This window comes from Mesoplodon mirus (assembly GCF_964341445.2).
Source record: "Mesoplodon mirus genome assembly, chromosome: 12".
Taxonomy (NCBI): Eukaryota; Metazoa; Chordata; class Mammalia; order Artiodactyla; family Ziphiidae; genus Mesoplodon; species Mesoplodon mirus.
In genome coordinates, this window is record NC_138988.1 from 33,205,807 (window position 1) to 33,226,396 (window position 20,590).

Genomic DNA, 20,590 nt, shown 5'->3' on the forward strand with positions numbered 1-20,590 from the left:
AAACATGTACAGGTTCTGCATGCTGAAATTAACAAAATGTTAATGAAAAAAATCAAAGGAGACCTAAACAAATGAGATATGCATTATATTCATGGTTTGAAAGATTCCACGTAGTAAAGGTGTCAATTCTCCCAAAACTGAGCTGTAGGTTTAATGAAATTTCTATCAAATTTCCATCAGGGGTTTTTATTGAAGTAGACAAGCTTATTATAAAAATTTTTTGGAAAGACACAAGCCCTAGATTAACTAAAGCATTCTTTGAAAAAAAGAATAAGGTAGGAAATATCACTTTACTGGTTTTAACTCTTATAATGTAAGTACAGTAATCAAGAGAGTGTTGTATTATTGGAGAGACAGAGACATAAATCAGTGGAACAGAACAGAGAACCCAGAAGTACACCCACACAAGTATGCTTAACTGATATTTTGCAAAGATGCAAAAACATTTCAGTGAAGGAAGGATAGCCTTTTTTTTTTTTTTTTAACAAATGTTGCTGGATCAGTTGAACATCCATAGACAATAAAAATGAACATTAACCTAAATCTCACACCTTATGCAAAATTAACTCAAAGTAGATCGTGGACTTAAATGTAAAACATAAAACTATAAACTTGTGAGAAAAACTATAAGATAAAATCTTCAGAGTGTAGGGCTAGGTAACAAGTTCATAGAATTGATATTAAAGGCATGAACTATAGAAAGAAAGGGTAATAAATTGGCCTTTCTGTTCTGTGAAAGCAAGTATAAGTGGTGCAGCTACTCTGGAAAACAGTTTGGCAGTTTCTTATACAGCTAAATTACAACTCTCATAAGACTTAGCAGTTGTACTTCGGCAGCATTTATCCCAGTGAAAAGAAAACTTATGTTCATGGAAAAAACTAGTGCATGAATGTTTATAGTTGCCTATTTGTAGTAGCTAAAAACTGGAAAAAATCCAACATCCTTAGATAGGTGAATGGTTAACCAAGCTGATGTATCCATACCATGGAATACTAGTTAGCAATAAAAATGAATAGATTATTGGTAAACATAACAACTTGGCTGAATCTCCAAAGAATCATACTGTGTGAAAAAAAGCCAATGCCAAAAGACCATACTTCCAGGGATAATTTCTATAGTGTATGGTCACCTTATCTTTGATAAAGGAGGCAAGAATATACAATGGAGAAAAGACAGCCTCTTCAATTAGTGGTGCTGGGAAAACTGGACAGCTACATGTAAAAGAATGAAATTAGGGGCTTCTCTGGTGGCGCGGTGGTTGAGAGTCCGCCTGCCGATGCAGAGGACATGGGTTCGTGCCCCGGTCCAGGAGGATCCCGCGTGCCACGGAGCGGCTGGGCCCATGAGCCATGGCTGCTGAGCCTGCGCATCTGGAGCCTGTGCTCCGCAATGGGAGAGGCTGTGGCGGTGAGAGGCCCGCGTACTGCAAAAAAAAAAAAAAAAGAATGAAATTAGAACACTCCCTAACACCATACACAAAAATAAACTCCAAATGGGTTAAAGACTTAAATGTAAGGCCAGACACTATAAAACTCTTAGAGGAAAACATAGGCAGAACATTATATGACATAAATCACAGCAAGATCCTTTTTGACCCACCTCCTAGAGAAATGGAAATAAAAACCAAAAAAAATGGGACCTAATGAAACTTAAAAGCTTTTGAACCACAAAGGAAACCATAAACAAGACAACCCTCAGAATGGGAGAAAATATTTGCAAACGAAGCAACTGACAAAGGGTTAATCTCCAAAATATACAAGCAGCTCATGCAGATCAAAAAAACACACAACCCAATCCAAAAATAGGCAGAAGACCTAAATAGACATTTCTCCAAAGAAGATAAACAGATTGCCAACAAACACATGAAAGGATGCTCAGTATCACTAATCATTAGAGAAATGCAAATCAAAACTACAATGAGGTATCACCTCACACCAGTCAGAATGGCCATTATCAAAAAATCTAGAAACAGTAAATGCTGGAGAGGGTGTGGTGAAAAGGGAACCCTCCTACACTGTTGGTGGGAATGTAAATTGATACAACCACTATGGAGAACAGTATGGACGGTCCTTAAAAAACTAAAAATAGAACTACCATATGACCCAGGAATCCCACTACTGGGCATATACCCTGAGAAAACCATAATTCAAAAAGAGTCATGTACCACAATATTCATTGCAGCTCTATTTACAATAGCCAGGACATGGAAGCAACCTAAGTGTCCTTCGACAGATGAATGGATAAAGAAGATGTGGCACATATATACAATGGAATATTACTCAACCATGAAAAGAAACGAAATTGAGTTATTTGTAGTGAGGTGGATGGACCTAGAGATTGTCATACAGAGTGAAGTAAGTCAGAAAGAGAAAAACAAATACTGTATGCTAGCACATATATATGGAATCTAAAAAACAAAAAAGGTTCTGAAGAACCTAAGGGCAGGACAGGAATAAAGACGCAGGCATAGAGAATGGACTTGAGGACACGGGGAGGGGGAATGGTAAGATGGGATGAAGTGAGAGAGTGGAATGTACATATATACACTCCCAAATGTAAAATAGAGAGCTAGTGGGAAGCAGCCACATAGCACAGGGAGATTAGCTCAGTGCTTTGTGTCCACCTAGAGGGGTGGGACAGGGAGGGTGGGCGGGAGATGCAAGAGGGAGGAGTTATGGGGATATATGTATATGTATAGCTGATTCACTTTGTTACAAAGCAGAAACTAACACACCATTGTAAAGAAGTTATACTCCAATAAAGATGTTAAAAAAAAATTCACATGGAATCTCAAAGGACCCTGAATAGCCAAAACAGTCTTGAAAATGAAGAATGAAGCTGGAAGAAATCACACTTTCTGATTTCAAAATTTACTGCAAAGTTATTATATGCAAAACAGTGTAGTACTGGCATAAACACAGACCATGAATGGAGAGTCCAGAAGTAAACCCTCACATATATGGTCAAATGATTTTTGACAGGGGTGCCAGGACCATTCAGCGGGGAAAGGAGTCTTTTCAACAAATGGTACTGGGAAAAAACTGGATATCCATATGCAAAAGAATGAAGTTGGACTTTTACCTGATGCCATATACAAAAATTAACTCAAAATGGATCAAAGACCTACATGTAAGACCTTAGAAGAAAATATGGATCAAAAGCATCAGAACATTGGATTGGCAGTGATGTCTTGATTATAACACCAAAGGAGGCAATGAAAGAAAAAATAAATTGGATTTCATGAAAAAATTTAAAAATTGTGCATCCAAAGACAATATCAGCGGAGTGAAAAGGCAACCCATAGAATGGGAGAAAATACTTGTAAATTATATATCTGATAAGGAAATAGTATGCAGAATATAGAGAGAAATTCTGAAACTCAACAAAAATCAAACAACTTGATTTAAAAATTGACAAAGGACTTGGAGAGACATTTTAAAGAAATACCGATGGCCAATAAGCACATTAAAGATGTGGCCATTAAAGATGGCCAATAAGCGCATTAAAAGATCACACACATCATTAGTCACTGGGGAAATACAAATCAAAACTACAATTAGATACTATCTCACACCTGTTAGGATGGCGACTATCAAAAACAAACCAGAAAATAGTAAATGGTGGGCAGGATGTGGGAAAATTAAAAACCCTTATATACTGTAGGTGGGAATGTAAAGTGGTACAGCCACTGTGGAAAACAGTATGGTGGTTCCTCAAAAAATTAAAAGTAGAACAACCATATGATCCAGCAACTCTGCTTCTGGGCATATAACCAAAAGAATTGAAAATAGGGTCTCAAAGAGGTATTTGTACACTCATGTTCATAGCAGCATTTTTCACAATAGCTAAAATGTGTAATCCACCTATGTATCCATCAGCAGATGAATGGATAAGCAAAATGTGGTATATACATACAATGGATTGTTATTCAGTATTAAAAAAGGAAGGAAATTCTGATGTATGCTCTGGATGAACCTTGAGGACATTATTCTAAGTGAAATAAGCCAGTTACACAAAAACCACTGTATGATTCTACTTATATCAGGTGCTCAGAGTACTCAAAATTGTAGATGCAGAAAGTAGAATGGTGGTTGCTAGAGGCTGGGGGTAGGGGGAATGGAAAGTTATCATTTATTGGGTAGTTTCAGTTTTATAAGATGGAGTTTTAGAGGTGGTTGACGGTGTTGGTTGTACTACATTATGAAGGTATTAAATACTACACTGCTACTGAAGTATACACTTAAAAATGGGTTAGATGGCAAATTCTTTGCTTTATGTGTTTTACCACAATAAAAAAAAAAGAAAAGGTATTTCTGAAGCATTATGAGAGATTTGCAGGCCTGTAAATTCATGCTTCCCAAGCTACCTGCTTCTTTTTTAAAATACCTAATTTGTCATGGACCAATATGCGGTCCTACTGTGTATGATCATTGTGCAGTTCTGGCCACATGTGACTCGTGTTCAGAAACATCTCAATTTGTCTATACACTGCTCACGGTGACAAGTCCATCAATCTTGTTCTTGAATATTGGTGTGATACATAGGCACTCTCGAATTTTGTAGTTATCTTATAGACTGGCCACAAAGAGTTGAGCACGGACCACATTTGGACAAATGTCTAAGTCAAATCTTAGCTTTATAGGCGTACAGGAACTTGGGAGAGAGAGACAGTTGAGAGAAATTGTTTCAGGATGGTTCAGTTTCCAGGTTCGGGAGCTAACAACCATGCTCTCCCTAGGTGTGTAGATAAGGGTTCTTTTTCTTTCTTTTTTTTTTTTTTTTGGCTACCCATATTTTGAACTCTCTTCTGATCTTATGAAGGACCTTTCCTGATGGAAGGTGAAAATGTCAACACTTGGTTTCTCAGCCTTCTTTGCAGCTGGGCTGTGTACCTGACCCTGGCTCTGCTCATTAGATGTAGCTGCCCCAGAGTTGCTGGAATGTTGAGAATGTGACGCGCTCTCTGCTGCAGAGACTGTAAGTTCGAGGCCATGGCGCTGCACAGCTACAGGGCTAGTGGTGGTGTTCAGTGGTCCATGGCAGCTGGGTTTGTGCTGTAAATCTCAGTTTCTGGTATTCTGCAGCTGGGGCAACAGTGTCTGCATTAGACCAGTTGCATCAAAACTTTGGGCATTGTTCTGGGTTATTTTCCCTAACCCTGGTTCTCCAGTATTGCTGGTGGTTTGTGAATCCTCCTCCTTTTCTGCTTAAACCAGACTGTTGTTTTTGTTGATTCAGCTGAAAGATTTGACTGATACCCTAGATTTGGATAACAGAAACTACAGAGATATGTGATATGGAGAAAAGAAAAAAAATTTTTTAAGTAACTAAATTTCAGAACTCTATAAAGAAAACAGCCAAAAAGATACCTTTGGGTAACATTTGAAAGCATAAAGATGCTTCAGCATGTTTTAGGTACTCTGGCTAAATATGGAGCTCCTCCATGCTTTTTCTTCTTTGTAGGATCTAAGAACTGAAGGGACTCAGCTATCACATGCTCTGGTCTCTTCCTTTCATACAAGACACTCGCTTTAGGGTTCCTTCCATTGTTCTTTCATTCATTTAATAAGTGACTATGTGGTATTGCCAACACAGTTGAGTGCTATGGCCAGAAATACAACAGTGAGTATGACAGAATTCTTGTCTTAATGGAACTCACAGCCACATTGTAAAGAGACAAATAAAGAGGTGATTTTAAAAGTGTGTGAAAAGTAGGAGACTTAGCCTGGGCCAGAGTGGGTGTTGTGGACAGAGAAGGCTTCCTGGAGGAGGTGAGGAATATGTTGATATCTAAATATTTGAGTAGGACTAGGGTAAAAAATTGGGATGAGAAGAATCTCCCAAGCAGAAGAAACGAATAGGCAAAGATGGAGAGGCTATGAGAAAGCCTGGTCCTGGGAGATAGCAGGAGTGGTTTGGCAAGGCTGGGGTGAGGCTGGGGATAGTGGAGGACCAGGTGAGCCTTCCTGTGAAGGGCCTCATGTATGATGTCAGGGAGTTTGGGCTTTATCTGGAGGCAATGGGGGAGCAGTTGAAGAGTTCTAAGAAAGGAAGTCATTCAGTCAGATCTGCATTACAGAAAGGATAACTGTGCTGCAGTTTTGGAGACTAGATGGGAGGGGAGCAAATGTGGAGTAAAGGAGGCTGCTGCTGTTCAGTCAGTGACAACTCTCCCACTGAGGGCTGCATTTGTGTGAAAACTCACTAAACAACTCCCTCTGGGCATTGCCCCTTCTCAGGCTTGCCAGGCCTGGAGCTTCAGAAGTCAGTCTGAAGCCATTAGGATTAGGGCAGCCTGGTGCCCTCCAGGGCCTGAGCTCTCCCTGCCCCCTGCCCCCTGCCCCCTGCCCCCTCTCCAGTGGTCTGCTCTGAGAGGTGCAGGTACCACTTCAGCAAAACTGGCTCCTTCTGAGTCTGCTCAGCTGTGATGAAAAGGCAGCTTAGTTCAAAGGCAAGGACAACCCTGTGCTCAGGCCCATCTCTTATTTTATCAAGTCACAGTGACCAGTGAGTTGACTATGTTGCTTAGGTGGATTCAGTTTTTTGCAGCATGTGGAATTTCTCACAAAATCCTCACTTTCCATCCCCAATCCTAAACCCTGGTTTTCAATTTGCTTATTTTTCATTGCCTGCTGTTTCAACCTAGTATAACCTCACCCTTTGAAGAAAAGTTTCTACTTTTTTTCTTGTAAATGTTGTTAATAATTTACAAACATTAGAAAGCTGAAAAATAATTTTTTTAAAGATACAGAATTTTACATTTGCCCCAGTCTCCTAAATTTAACATTTTAAGAATTGAGTCCTCCTTGGAGTAACAAAGGAATATTTCCTCTTACAATGAGTCCTTTTAAAAAGCACAAACTTACTGTTCAAAACACATTTAAAGAACCATTCTTATATTTTGTAGTTGGTCTTAAATATCTTTTATTCTGTCTGTTATGTTCAAGGAGAACAAGCTGGCAGATGCAGTAAAGTATAAAGAAGAAAAGTAAAATCATCATTCATACCACTGCCAAATGATACTTCAGTGAGTCCCATATGTATATTTTGTTGTTGTTGTTCTATGCTAGAATTTTCTCTTTTTACAAAGAAATATCGTATGATTTTACATTCTACTCTTTTTCCTTCTCATTCTCCAATTTCTACTTAGTTATCAATTGTATGCAAACATGATTTTAAATACTTGCATAATGGTTTAAATTTTTATACACAAATATAAACTAAAAACTACCCATAATTTTACCAACCAGATAATCTTGGTTGGCATTAAAAATGAATAAAACCCACATGGTTAGAAAATCCAAGCAGAGAACTACAGAAATGTTCAAAAAAGAGAAACAGAAGACCTCTTCCACAGTTTTGTACCCTAGACCCTTTCCCCCAAAGTTAAACACTATTAAAATTTCTTATGAAATTTTTTTCCAGAAAAAAATTTTATATTAATAGGTGTGTATACATATCTATTTATAGGCTTATTTTTTATTTGCACAAGAGGCTATATTCCCCACCCTGGTCTGTACCTTGTCTTTTTTTTTTTTTTTTTTTTTTTTTCTTTTTTTTGCTGTATGCGGGCCTCTCACTGTTGTGGCCTCTCCCGTTGCGGAGCACAGGCTCCGGATGCGCAGGCCCAGCGGCCACGGCTCACGGGCCCAGCCGCTCCGCGGCATATGGGATCCTCCCAGACCGGGGCACGAACCCGTATCCCCTGCATCGGCAGGCGGACTCTCAACCACTGCGCCACCAGGGAGGCCCTGTACCTTGTCTTTATTAAGAATCATTCTTGGTGATCTTTGTGTAACATTTTTAAAGTGGTGTATCCCTACCTCTATAAATGTCTCCAGTTCCAGCTCTGTTTTTCAATCTTTTCTGTGGTATAATTGGCTCTTCTGCTGAGTTCTTAGATGTGAGATAATAGCTATGTCACTCCTTTGTCTCGCCAGCCCACATTTCTCCAGCTCTTATTGCCTACCTGAGTATTCCTTGGACCACTGACCCTCAACATCCTTAATCTCCCCAGTAATTGAGGAGGCCCACAGCAGTCTTCTTTAGCCTCTATTTGCAACGCCCGAAGTCCCTTGAAATCAGTGATGCCACTACACCAGGGCTGATGCCCTGAGAGAAAGTCCCCTTTCTTCTGTCCAGGGCACTGTCTCCCAGGGTGAACACGGGGAACTTAATCAGTTTGCTTGGAGCCACCGTGGATTTGCACACGTGTGTACACAAATGTGGGTGTGAGTTTACTCAAAATAATAACACACACTCTCTCGAGTCAGTCCTCTCAGCTGCTGGCTTCTTCTATATAATGACTACATTCTGATATATAACCATCCATATTTTTGCTCACTCATGTATTTGCTTATTGTGTTGTGTAACCCCATGAACACTTGTCTGGAATGGAGGGAGCCTTTGTTCTGACTGCAGATGATTATACCTTTTGAGTTTCTGTGTTTTGCCTGGAGGGTCAGTGAATTCTTATAGTGGTAGCTGAATAGGAATACAATGCATTTTGATGAAGGAGAAGGTTAATTATTTCCCCAAACCAGGATGTCTGTCTCAAGGCAGAAAACATGTCTTATTAAAAAACACATTGGCAAAAAAAAGGAAGGAGAAGAAGGAAGGGGGAGGAGAAAGGGAAAAATAAAAGAAAGAAGGAAGGAGCAAAGGAAGGTGGGAAGAATGGAAGGAGGAAATGTCCATCTCCATTAGGCCACATCTATTTTAATCATTGGAAAAGTCAGCCACGTCCTCTGTCCTCAGGTTGAGGGTGAGCAGGGTCGTTATCTTTGCATTCACAGCTATTTTGATGCTGCTACTGCTGCCACCTCCCCTGTCAACCCTCCTCCTCATTGTTGCTTCTACTCTTGTCATTATTTGTATTGCCATTCCAGATTCATGCTACGTGAATCAATAATCTCCAAATTTGTTTGAGTCACACATTGTGAAACATGCATTTGGAATGATTTCCTGAGAAAGCCTGGGTGCAGAATACAAATATTTTGAATGGACTTATCTTAGAGTTGTACTGCTTTTTTTCCTTGTCATTTTAAAACCCTTAATATGAATAAATTGTTTGTACAGTGGGACTTCTTTTTAATCCTTAGATAAGAAATACATGGTTTGAAAGCAGAGAATAAAAACATGAATGATAATGTATGCAATGCCCAAGAGAAGGTCCTTGCTGTTGCTCCTGGGCAGGCGTTATAATCGGCTATTTGGTGTGTTTATTTCAGGCTGCAGATAGTGGATAAAAGTGGCTGGTTGGTTGCCAGCACATGACTTATTTGCCAGATGGAGTGTTTAGTACTTGTTACATTTGATTTATATCACAGGTTCTTCCCATTAACAGTCTACTGGTGATAACCTACTTGGCTTTTCACGTGCTTACTTTGAAACAGCCACTTGACAACATTTGGCATATCACAAAGTTTAATACTGAATAAAGGAGTGAGTGAATGTCTACATAGGTTCTGCCATATACTGATATGGTGCTTAGTGCAGAATGAGCACCCAGTACGTGTCTGTTCATTGAATAAAGTAATCCTGAATATGTGTTTCTCTGATTCACTGCACCAAGATTAGGTTTATGGACTTGAGACTTAAAGGGCTGGTGAAAGAGGTAGAAATAGATAGAAATAATAGTGCTTACATGTCTGAAGGGCTTGCATTTGCATGGAGGGAGATATTCTGCTCATCTGTATTGCCATTTAAACATGAAGTTGAATTACATCGAAGAAAGATGGTCTCGTCAAAATGGCTTTGATTCTGAGTCAAAGTGTAACTTCATAATACTGACAATTTCCATAATCTTGAGTCTTTTTTTTTTTTTTTAGATAGGTCCACTTCAGGGACCTTGGCACTGAATATGTAATAAAATGTGCATTAAATATGGTGATCTTTACTTTCAGATTGAAAACTTGCAAGAACAACTTAAGGATAAAGACAAGCAACTGACCAACCTGAAAGACAGAGTGAAGTCCTTGCAGACTGATTCTAGTAATACTGATACTGCACTGGCGACGCTTGAGGAGGCTTTGTCAGAGAAGGTAAGCTTGGACTAAAAATTAGCGGGGGTATCAGGATTTAGAGAAACATGGTTGAGAGGAAACAATCCAAATGCATTTCAGTGTGCTTGTTTTTCTCCATGCACCCACACTAAGCCTAGTCCCAGCTGGGCCTCCCACTCCCATGCTCGCCCTTTGCAGTAGACTTGGCACGCTGAAGCCAAGGGTGTCTTTTTTTTTTTTTTTTTTTTGCCGTACGTGGGCCTCTCACTGTTGCGGTCTCTCCCGTTGCGGAGCACAGGCTCCGGACGCGCAGGCTCAGCGGCCATGGCTCACAGGCCCAGCCGCTCCGCGGCATGTGGGATCTTCCTGGACCGGGGCACGAACCCGTGTCCCCTGCATCGGCAGGCGGACTCTCAACCACTGCGCCACCAGGGAAGCCCAAGGGTGTCTTTTTGAAATGCATACCTGGTCACATCACCCTTGGCCCTGATTAAAAACCTTCACTACCTTGTCATTGTTTTTAGGATGATTAAAAACTGAAATCTTTAACCTCACCCTTAGGGTCCGACCCTTCATCTGCTTTGGCTGTTATCTGACCAGCCACTTCTCTGCCTGCCCCACTTCCCTCCTCTCCCCTCCTCTCCCCTGTTCTTCCCTCCCCCCTCTCCCTCCCTCCCTCCCTCCCACCCATCCTTCCTTCCTTCCATCTTTCCTTCCTCCTTTTCCAGCCTCATCCCCCATCTCTCTTCCCTCATTCTTTGTGCTCTAGGCATACTGGCCTTCTAGATTTTTTTAAAATTTTATTTATTTTATTTATTTTTATTTTTGGCTGTGTTGGGTCTTCGTTGCTGCATGTGGGCTTTCTCTAGTTGCGGTGAGCTGGGGCTACTCTTTGCTGCGGTGCTCAGGCTTCTCATTGCAGTGGCTTTTCTTGTTGCAGAGCATGGGCTCTAGGTGTGTGGGCTTCAGTAGTTGGGGCATGTGGGCTGAGTAGTTGTGGCTTGCAGGCTCTAGAGTGCAGGCTCAGTAGCTGTGGTGCACGGGCTTAGTTACTCCACAGCATGTGGGATCTTCCCGGACCACGGCTCGAACCCATGCCCCTTGCATTGGCGGGCGGATTCTCAACCACTGTGCCACCAGGGAAGCCCCGGCCTTCTAGATTTTTAAGTGCACCATTGTTCCCTCCTGCCTCAGACACTTTGCACATGCTATTACAGAGCCTAGAATGTTCTTTACTCTCTGCAGACTTAATTCCTCTTCTTCAGAGAGCTCAGCTTCCTGAGAAGCTGTATTGCACAGTAGTCAAGAATGTGGACATTGGAGTCAGACTGCTTGGGTTCACATTCTAGGTCTGACACTTACTACTTTGGACAAGTTACTTAACCTCTCGCTTTCTCAGTTTTATCATTTGTAAAAGAGGATAATAATAGTACCTACTTTAGTGGAATATGTTGAGGAGAAGATGCATTAATATATGGAAAGTGTTGAGAATAATAGGCATAATAAGTTACAGCTGTTATTATTATTATCAGTCATTTTCTCAGGGAAGCCTCCTAGGTAAAATCCTCTCTTATGTTCTCATGAGCACTGTGAATTTCCCAGAGCTCTTGTCACAATCTTAATTGTTCATTTATCTGTTTTAATGTGATTAATTGGTCTTCTCTGCTGCACTCCAAGCCTCAGCAACATACCCGTATATATGTGTTATTTGTGTGTGTTAGCTTACCTTCCCCCAGTGCCTAGCACAATACCTGCATGGGGGAGTGCTCAGTGGGTGTTGATTGAGTGAGTTGCCACCATATAACAGGCACTGCTCTGGGGACTTGGGGGTCCAGTAGAGAAGAGAATGGGCGAAAATCCTAGCTCTCGTGGAGGTTAGATTCTAATGGGACTGAGGAGACACAGACAATAATTAAGTAAGTAAAACACATGGGACTTCAGAGGGTAATAATTTCCATAGAAGAAAGCAAGAAGAGGGTACAGGGAGTGCTGGGGTGAAATGGCCAGGTAGAGGGTCTTACTGAGAAGTGGGCATTTGAGGAAAGTGAGGGATAAATCATGAGCACTTCTGGAGGGAGAATGTACTGGAGGGGAGAGCAAGTGCAGAGTGGGAGGGGGAGGGGGGAAAGCGTATCCCTTGAAGCCCCTGTGAGAAAGGATGAAAAATTTTGACTTTCACTCCAAAGGGGATAGGAAGCCATTTGGAGGGTTTTGTTCTGACTGACATTTAAAAGGATTACTTTGATTAAAAGAATGAACAAAATCTATTAGGCAAATAGGTCATCCTGATGTTTACCGATTCCTAAAATGATTTCTAGCCTATTTCATTCTAGTTGTTCATTCATTCTCTGGGCACTTCTGTAGGACTCATACTGTGCAGAGTGTGTGTAGTGTGCTCAGTCTTAGCTCTGCCACTAACTGGGTGACCCTGACAAATAACTCTCTCTCCCAGGGCCTCAAATTTCCCATTTGTAGGATGGGAGAATTAGATTAAATAGCCCACTGGTTCCACAAGTCAGTGAATCTTAAAGAAATCTTCTCTGACCTCTACTTTAGAAACACCAGGAGGAGTCTGTTAAAAATATAATTATTAGGCCCCATGTATATCTACTGAATCAGAACCTTGAGTAGTGCCTAGAAGTCTGCACTTTGGCAAGCTCCCTAGGTCATTGTGATATATACTCTAGTCTAAGAACCACTTCTCTATGCTAAAAATAGAGAAGGTAAAAATAGGAGCCATAATTCTATGCCTAGATAGTCTTAATGTTCCTATTAAAATTACAAGATAAATAACTTTAACATTAAATTATAAATAAGAGACAAGATTTTATGTGGAAACATAAGAATAAATAAGATGATTTTTCAGGAAAAATATTCTTTTTACAATTTTCAAGAATTTAGTATCAAAACTTTTTTTTTTTTTTTTTTTTGGCTGTGTTGGGTCTTCATTGCTGCGCACGGGCTTTCTCTAGTTGTGGCGAGCAGGGGCTACTCTTTGTTGCAGCGTGCGGGCTTCTCTCTGCGGTGGCTTCTCTTGTTGCAGAGCACGAGCTCTAGGCATGCGGGCTTCAGTAGTTGTGGCATGCAGGCTCAGTAGTTGTGGCGTGCGGGCTCAGTAGTTGTGGCGTGTGGGCTCGGTAGTTGTGACTTGTGGGCTCTAGAGCACAGGCTCAATAGTTATGGAGCACGGGCTTAGTTGCTCCACAGCATGTGGGATCTTCTTGGACCAGGGCTCAAACCTGTGTCCCCTGCATTGGTAGGTGGATTCTTATCCACTGTGCCATCAGGGAAGTCCCTCAAAACTTTCTTGTTGTAATTTTGTTTGTAAAATTTGAATAAAGGAATATTATTTCAAAAACTATTAATAGTCATGTATCCCATTTGCAGTTTTTGAGTGATATGACGTCAGTCCATTTGTACCCTTGATTTCTTTCTCCAAATATACAGAAATAAACTTATACCATATACTTTTCCATATCATGTATTCTTGGCAGCATTTTATCCTTTTCCCCCCTGCTAAGATTTGATTTATTCTAGTTTAAATCCCAAAGTAATTCTCATACCTGAAACTACTCCCTTTACTTAAGTACTTCCTTTGAGACTGAGGAGATGTTCAGGAAGGAAAGCTGAGGTCTGTGGGAGTCTGGCCCTATCAAACTGTCCCCACTACTTGATAACTGCATCACGTGGGGCAAGCCTCTTCTCCTCTCAGGGCATCTCAGTAACTTATCTTCAAAATGTGCATTTAAACTAGCTGACCGCTAAATTCCATTATCTTTTGGAATTACCTTGACAATAATTATTCAGTTTGCTGATCCACAATCTCAGGCATGTGAAATCTGTACTGGACCATGGATGGGCAGTTGAGAACTTGAATGCCATGAAGGGCCATGCAGGGAGCAAAAATGAGGGAAGTGGGTTTGGTGTTAAGCAGTAGGGACTGCTGGTGATGGAGCAGTCTTTGACTTACCTCAAAATATTCAAGTTCAGATTTTATAATATGATGCTCAAGCCAAACAAAATAGCTCTTTGGAGCAGCTGTGGCCCATGAGCTCTTAGTTTCCAAACCCTGTTTGCGTTTGATTTTTAGCCTTTCACCTGATGAAGAATAAAAGCAAACACAGAGAGAATTTTCAAAAGGTGCCAAAAATCAGAGCATTAGTGTATTTGAAAAACACAGACAAAAACATTGGATAGGAACTGGCAAAGTTCTCTATCATGGGACAAAAAATAGTAGATTTATTTTAAGTATTTATTCCAGTGGGTATCAGACTTCTATATGTATCTAAAAATAATCTTATCGTCTAGAGAGTGTCTTAAAATACAGTTTCCTGTATCCCATTTCCTAGTGATTCTGATTCAGTGCTCTGCTGTGGGCTCTGCTGTGGGGAATCTTTGATTTTTAACAAGCATGCCCAGTGATTCTGATGCAACTATTTGGAAGACCACACTTTGAGGAACAGTAAATCCATGCTCTTTCATTTTAAACATGGGAAGTGGACTCAGTGAGGTAAAATGACATGCCCAGAAATGAAAATCTGGGACATGTGCAGCACTGTTCCTCATCTCTGGGCCCTGGGCGCGGACATCATTAATCAACCATGGCACCAGTTAACTTCTCAACCCAGCACTCTGGGAAGCCACTTCTGCTCTCTCTAAGTTAGCCCTTAGCTGGGACTTTATTGCCTCCCCAAGGCCACTCAGCTCATGGGTGATGGAATGGGACTAAAATTTAAACGTTTAGTTCTTTATGTGTTTGACAATCCAATCTCTTTTAATAGCCTTCCCCTCACAAGTTCCATTTTTATCCACATGTAAGTGGACAGATGCTCTGCAACAAGACATGGGGCAAAAAAGAAATGATTAATTAAAAATCGTGAACTTATAAGAGCATTTAATTATTTGCTGTCCTTTGGCTGATGAATATAATCCATTAGGCACTATTCACAATTTCACTTGGATTATTACATCCCAGGGAGTGTGTTATTCCTTTTAATTTCCGGGAACTTATTCAAATATCCAGAGTGTGTAAAAATAAATAAATAAATAATGCTGCTTGGTGAGTTAAGATTGAGTATGACTTAGGTCTAGGAATGACACACAGAAGCTCAAGGAACCTGCAGTATTTATAAAGCTGGTCTCGCCAAGCCTTGCTGTGGCCACGTAGCAGATAAGCAGTTGAGAAAGCCAGATAGCAGAGCTGGAGGCCACTGCAATGCAGTTCCCACCCAGTGATAAAGCACAAATAGATTAGACCTGTGCAGAGCCAGATGGGTGCACAAGGAACACTTGCCAATGCAAATAAGACTAAAACAAGAACACATTGTTGGAATTTCTGCAAGTTGGTTGTTAATCAAGTAGATCATGCCATATTAGGACCTTTTAACACATGTTTTTGACATCTGGCCCTGCGCGGCTGACAGTTAAATTAGTTTTGTGATTGACGGAGAAATATTTTATAGTATTGAATCATCAATAACACTTAAAAACATTATACTGCTTGCTGATTTTCTTTGTCATCGATGCCCAGTCAATAGTACAAGTGCTTAGAGCAAATCAACCTAATTTCCAAGTGACTCTGACACCTTCTGGATGTTAACATGCATACTTAATTTCCCTTCCTTTGAAGACAGGATGATCCCTAATTTGAATTTTGTTCCTTCCATCAGCCTTTTTAATTGCCTGTTGTATGCCAGACAGTTTGCCCAGCACTGGGTTAAGAGATTCATAAGATTTGACTGTTGCCTTTTGGAAAGCTAGGCTGAGAGAGTGGACATGCAATAAAACCAAGCAAAGGGTGCCTAGTGAGAATAAATGCATGTTTATGCTCTGGCCAGAGTGATTCCTGGGAAGGTTTCTAAATAGTGATGTGACATGATCAGTTTGGGGCTTTAAAAATATCACTCCAACAGCCACGGGGTGGAAGTGATGGGATGGAGATGCCCGGCTCATGGGGTGACCAGTTGTGAGGCTTTTGTAATAAGTGCAGGCAAAACGCAGTGTGGGCTCAGTTGCTGAAATTGTTAAAAGTCCTTGAGAGACATACCGTGCACTGAGGCCATTTCCTTCTTCTGTCAATCACATAATCATCTACTCTACAATGGCACAGACAGAGTAACATAGGACAGTAAGTGAAATCAAGAAGAAACAAATATAGGGAATGTAATAGACTCATTTGTTCTATTTCTACCCCCACTGTTATCGTAATAATAGACTTCATTTTAAAGTGTTTTTGAGTAATTACAAAACAACAATGGTACTTTTTTCGCCCTTGAAAGCATTAGACATAAATTATCGTCATTGGGGTAGAACAGTTGCTCCCCTGGGGGAACTTAAATCACAGGCTAAGTGTTCAAACTAACTTCCCTCTACATTACACACCGTTTTACAGTTGTCTTATATATCAGGCATCGTCTTGTACTATATACTTGTAAGAATATAAAAGACAATATTCTTAAGAATCATTGCACCGGGCCTCCCTGGTGGCGCAGTGGTTGAGAGTCCGCCTGCCGATGCAGGGGATACGGGTTCGTGCCCCGGTCTGGGAGGATCCCATATGCCGCGGAGCGGCTGGGCCCGTGAGCCATGGCCGCTGGGCCTGCGCATCCGGAGCCTGTGCTCCGCAACGGGGGAGGCCACAACAGTGAGAGGCCCGCATACCGCAAAAAAAAAAAAAAAAAAAAAAAGAATCATTGCACCAACATTTTTTAACATGACCATCCAAAAGGAAATTCAAATATGTGTTAGGTAACTTGAAACAAGTTTCAGAAATCTAACTTAAATTTTACCCAAGCAGAATTTTCCTTAAAAAAAGAAGGTTCTGAGACTTCCCTGGAGGCGCAGTGGTTAAGAATCCGCCTGCCAGTGTAGGGGACGTGGGTTCGAGCCCCTCGGGGAAGATTCCACATGCCGCGGAGCAACTAAGCCTGTGCGCCATAACTACTGAAGCCCCTGTGCCTAGAGCCTGTGCTCCACAAGAGAAGCCACCGCAATGAGAAGCCTGAGCATCACAACGAGGAGGGGCCCCTGCTTGTCACAATTGGAGAGGGCCCGCGTGCAGCGACGAGGACCCAACGCAACCAAAAATAAATAAATTTAAAAAAAAATCCTTAGGAAAAAAAAAAGGTTCTTATTTTGATTTCAGTAAGATTTCACACTTTTGGAAAACATGTCTACCAGAGTAATGTTTTTATTTCAATATAAAAGTCAAGGGCAGATAGACCCTCAGATCTCCTTGAATGGCTCCAGGTGTATGTTTGTGGCAGTGTGTTCTTTTGGGCGTGGCTAAGACTCAGACAGCCCTGGATGCCAGGGTGGGCCTTCTGTTTATGAGCTGGATCACCTTGGACGAGTCAGTCAGCCTCTCTGAGCCTGGGTTTCCTCTACACTACTCTGTTACCAGTAGTACTGGTTCAGATCTCACAGATGTGATGAGGACTGGTATATCACAGTGCCTAGCATGTAGCAGCCTCTCAATAAAAGAAGCTGCTGTTTGAACTTTCCTCAAATTCTAGCAATGTTTTTGAGTCTCTACTGATTGCCAAGAAACCATTGAAAAAATATGGAAGTAAATAAACACCTCCAGACACATTGGAAAATCACTTATATAAGGAGTTTATTCTTTCTTTTGTCTCAAGTTTTCACTGTGAGTCCAGCTCTAAGTCCCGGAGGGGTCTAGGTCCTGCCCAACTTTGATCCCCTTTCTAGCGAGAAGAGTCTTCAGAAATCAAGGAAAGTTCTTTGACATCAAATGGGAAAACCAAGCAAAGAGGGTTGATCCAAGAGGTTAGTTCTGCCTCTTCCCCTTACCCATACAAGACTTTAGGTCTTGGTGCCTGAACCTCCCTCTTCTGGAATTGCTCTTGGAATTTTCCCGGTACCACCATGAACTTGAACATTGAGATCCCTTGCAACCCTATGATATTAACTTTGATTAACAAGCTGAAAGCTTTATTGACTGTCTTTCCCAAATACTGTTATGCACAGCTTCTCTTCACAGACCCAGTTTTGAATATCTTGTGTTTGTTGATTCCTCTAGAACATTTCTTATGTGTATTTCTTCTTATTTCCTTTTGTAGCATGCCTTGGCATGCACACTGATCGGTTCTCAACTCTTTTTTTGGGCAATTGCCTCACAGGAAAGAATAATTGAGCGTTTGAAAGAACAGCGGGAGAGAGATGATCGGGAAAGACTTGAAGAGATAGAATCATTCCGAAAAGAGAATAAAGACCTGAAAGAGAAGGTCAACGCTTTACAAGCTGAACTGACTGAAAAAGAGGTGAGTCTGGAAAAACAACCACACTGATAGTACTCATAAACCCATATCCATGTAGCCTTGAGAGACTAGAGACTTAGTTTGAGGGACTGTGTGAAGGCTTGGGGGACCTAGTTACCTTTGCTTTGTAAAGCTATCTGAATTCAAAGAACAATATTTACTGTAATTCCCTACATCTGGTGATGCTCTGTGCATATCTTCTGTACTCTACTGACCACATACCATTTAGCTCCTTGAAAGTTTTCTTGATGTCTTACCATATTCATACGGCTTGGAGGATTCTGTATTTTTTTTCAATGTCTCATGATCCCTTGTTTGAGATAACAATAACAACAACAGCATTGATAATAATAACAATAGCTCCACTTTACTGAGGGCCTGTTATGTACTAATCCTTGTGTTGGGTGCTGTACATTCATCTGTGCTTCTGAAGTGGATCACTCAATACCCCCAGGTTAGGAGACATGGTACCATGCTGGACACATAGGTATAGGTTGTGGCTGCTCTTCTGGGACATCATTTTTACATTATGGTAAATAATTTGAAAGAGTATTTTAATGCTAGTGCAAACATGGATACAGAAAACAAATCTCACCTGCATTTTTTAATGTAAACAATATGCTTTAAAGAAATTTTTTGTTTGGTGGTTATGGAGAGTATCCCTATTCTGAGGGATGGCTATAACCTCTTTAGTTTACTTAGGGATACTTTGGTGGAGAAGTTTGAGAAGCAGCAATGCCCATTCTTTTATTCAGTCTCCAAAGCTCTGAGATATGTGCCATTGTCCACACTTGGTCCCCTCACAGTTATTTTTGTCTGTGGAAAATGTCTATCTCCTTTATGACATGTCAGTCCTTTTGCTCTGTTGGGTTGTATCACAGCGTAGTTGTATATGTCCCAGCTCCAAAGTATCACCTCAGCCCTTGGGTTTTGATAATTCTATACAAATTAAAGTACTATCTAAATTAGGAGTCCAAGAAGGGAACAATTGCTGAGTAATAGGAATTTTGAGGAAACTTAGAAGCAAAATTTGTATTCTCTAAAACTTAAGCTCACTAGTTTTTGAGAAGAGATTATTTCTTTGATATGAAAATAAAGAATGTAAATCCTGGGGGATCTGTAATTACTGTAGTTAGTATGTAACAGAAAGCACAGAAGCTTCTATCTCATTTGCAGCATTCTTCATAGATCGCAAGTGTTATTCATGGGTTTGCATCTTAAAAAAAAAATATATATATATATATATATAGATATGCGTCTAATTGAAAAGAGATCTTGATGACATGGTGGAGCATAAGTTTTAAATGAAAATAATTTTGTAAACAATGCTTACGTTGTATGAACTTCAGATAGGCATTTCTGCAAACATTTATTGTTTCTGTGTAATAATGTGCCTGCCACTGGGCTAGGTGTGTCAGTCAAGGTTCCACCAGAAAAACAGAACTGTACCAAGGAATTTAACCATATTAAGAAATTTATTACAAGGAATTGGCTTACATAGTTATGGAGGCTGGCTAAGCAAGTCCAAAATTCACAGGGAAGGCCATCAGGAAGGGTGGGCTGGAAACTCTCAGGCAGGAGCTGATGCTGCAGTCCACAGGAGGAATCTCTTCTTCCTGAGGGAAACCTTAGTCTGCTCCTAAGACCTTTCAACTGATAGGATCAGGCCCACCCAGATTATGAAGAATAATATCCTTTACTTGAAGTCAACTGATTGCAGATGTTAGTCTACATCTACAAAATACCTCCACAGCAACACTTAGATTAGTGTTTGGTTGAATAACTGGAGACTGTGGCCTAGCCAAGTTGGCACATAAAGCTATCACCCCTGGCAATTTTAAATTTATAAAGGAAAACAATGTATAATTGTTGTTAGCATGGAACTTATAATTTAGTTGGGGTGGTAATAATCTTCACCATGACAGAGTGCCTAGATTATAAGGTTCTTTATTATTTCTGTGGTAGTTACATGATAAAGACCATTGAAATTGGAGTCGGAGACCTGGGTTCAGACCTATATCTCCCATTAATAGCTTGAGAACCTTGGAGAAGACAGGGCCTCATGTGAGCCTCAGTTTCCTTACCTGAAAAATGAGAATGGCTAACCTGTCCCTCAGAGGGTTGTTAGGACCTAGGTAGTTTGCTGGGTGATTGTGGTGGTATCTTCATCAATAAGGTTGTTCCAGTGCCCATGAAGCAGTAAAGTATTAGACCACATCATTTACTGAGAAACTGCTGTGTGCTTAGTGTTTTCCTAGGCACTGCAAAGGGATATAAAGGAAATGTACCCTGTCTGATTTTGGGTGGAA

General features: G+C 40.8%; 1 protein-coding gene across 9 annotated transcripts in view; it reads left to right on the top strand.

Annotated features, from left to right (window-relative positions):
- Nucleotides 1-20,590, top strand: part of ERC2 (ELKS/RAB6-interacting/CAST family member 2) — a 968,268-nt gene that overhangs the window by 421,719 nt on the left and 525,959 nt on the right. For all 9 annotated transcript variants that reach the window (XR_014295433.1, XR_014295434.1, XR_014295435.1 and 6 more), the window contains 2 exons: nucleotides 9,907-10,044; nucleotides 18,144-18,284. Coding sequence is in view for 6 of the 9 variants with exons in the window: in XM_082637445.1 (XP_082493571.1) it covers nucleotides 9,907-10,044; nucleotides 18,144-18,284 (279 nt within the window). In the remaining 3 variants the exon portion in view is untranslated. The remainder of the gene's footprint in view (nucleotides 1-9,906; nucleotides 10,045-18,143; nucleotides 18,285-20,590) is intronic.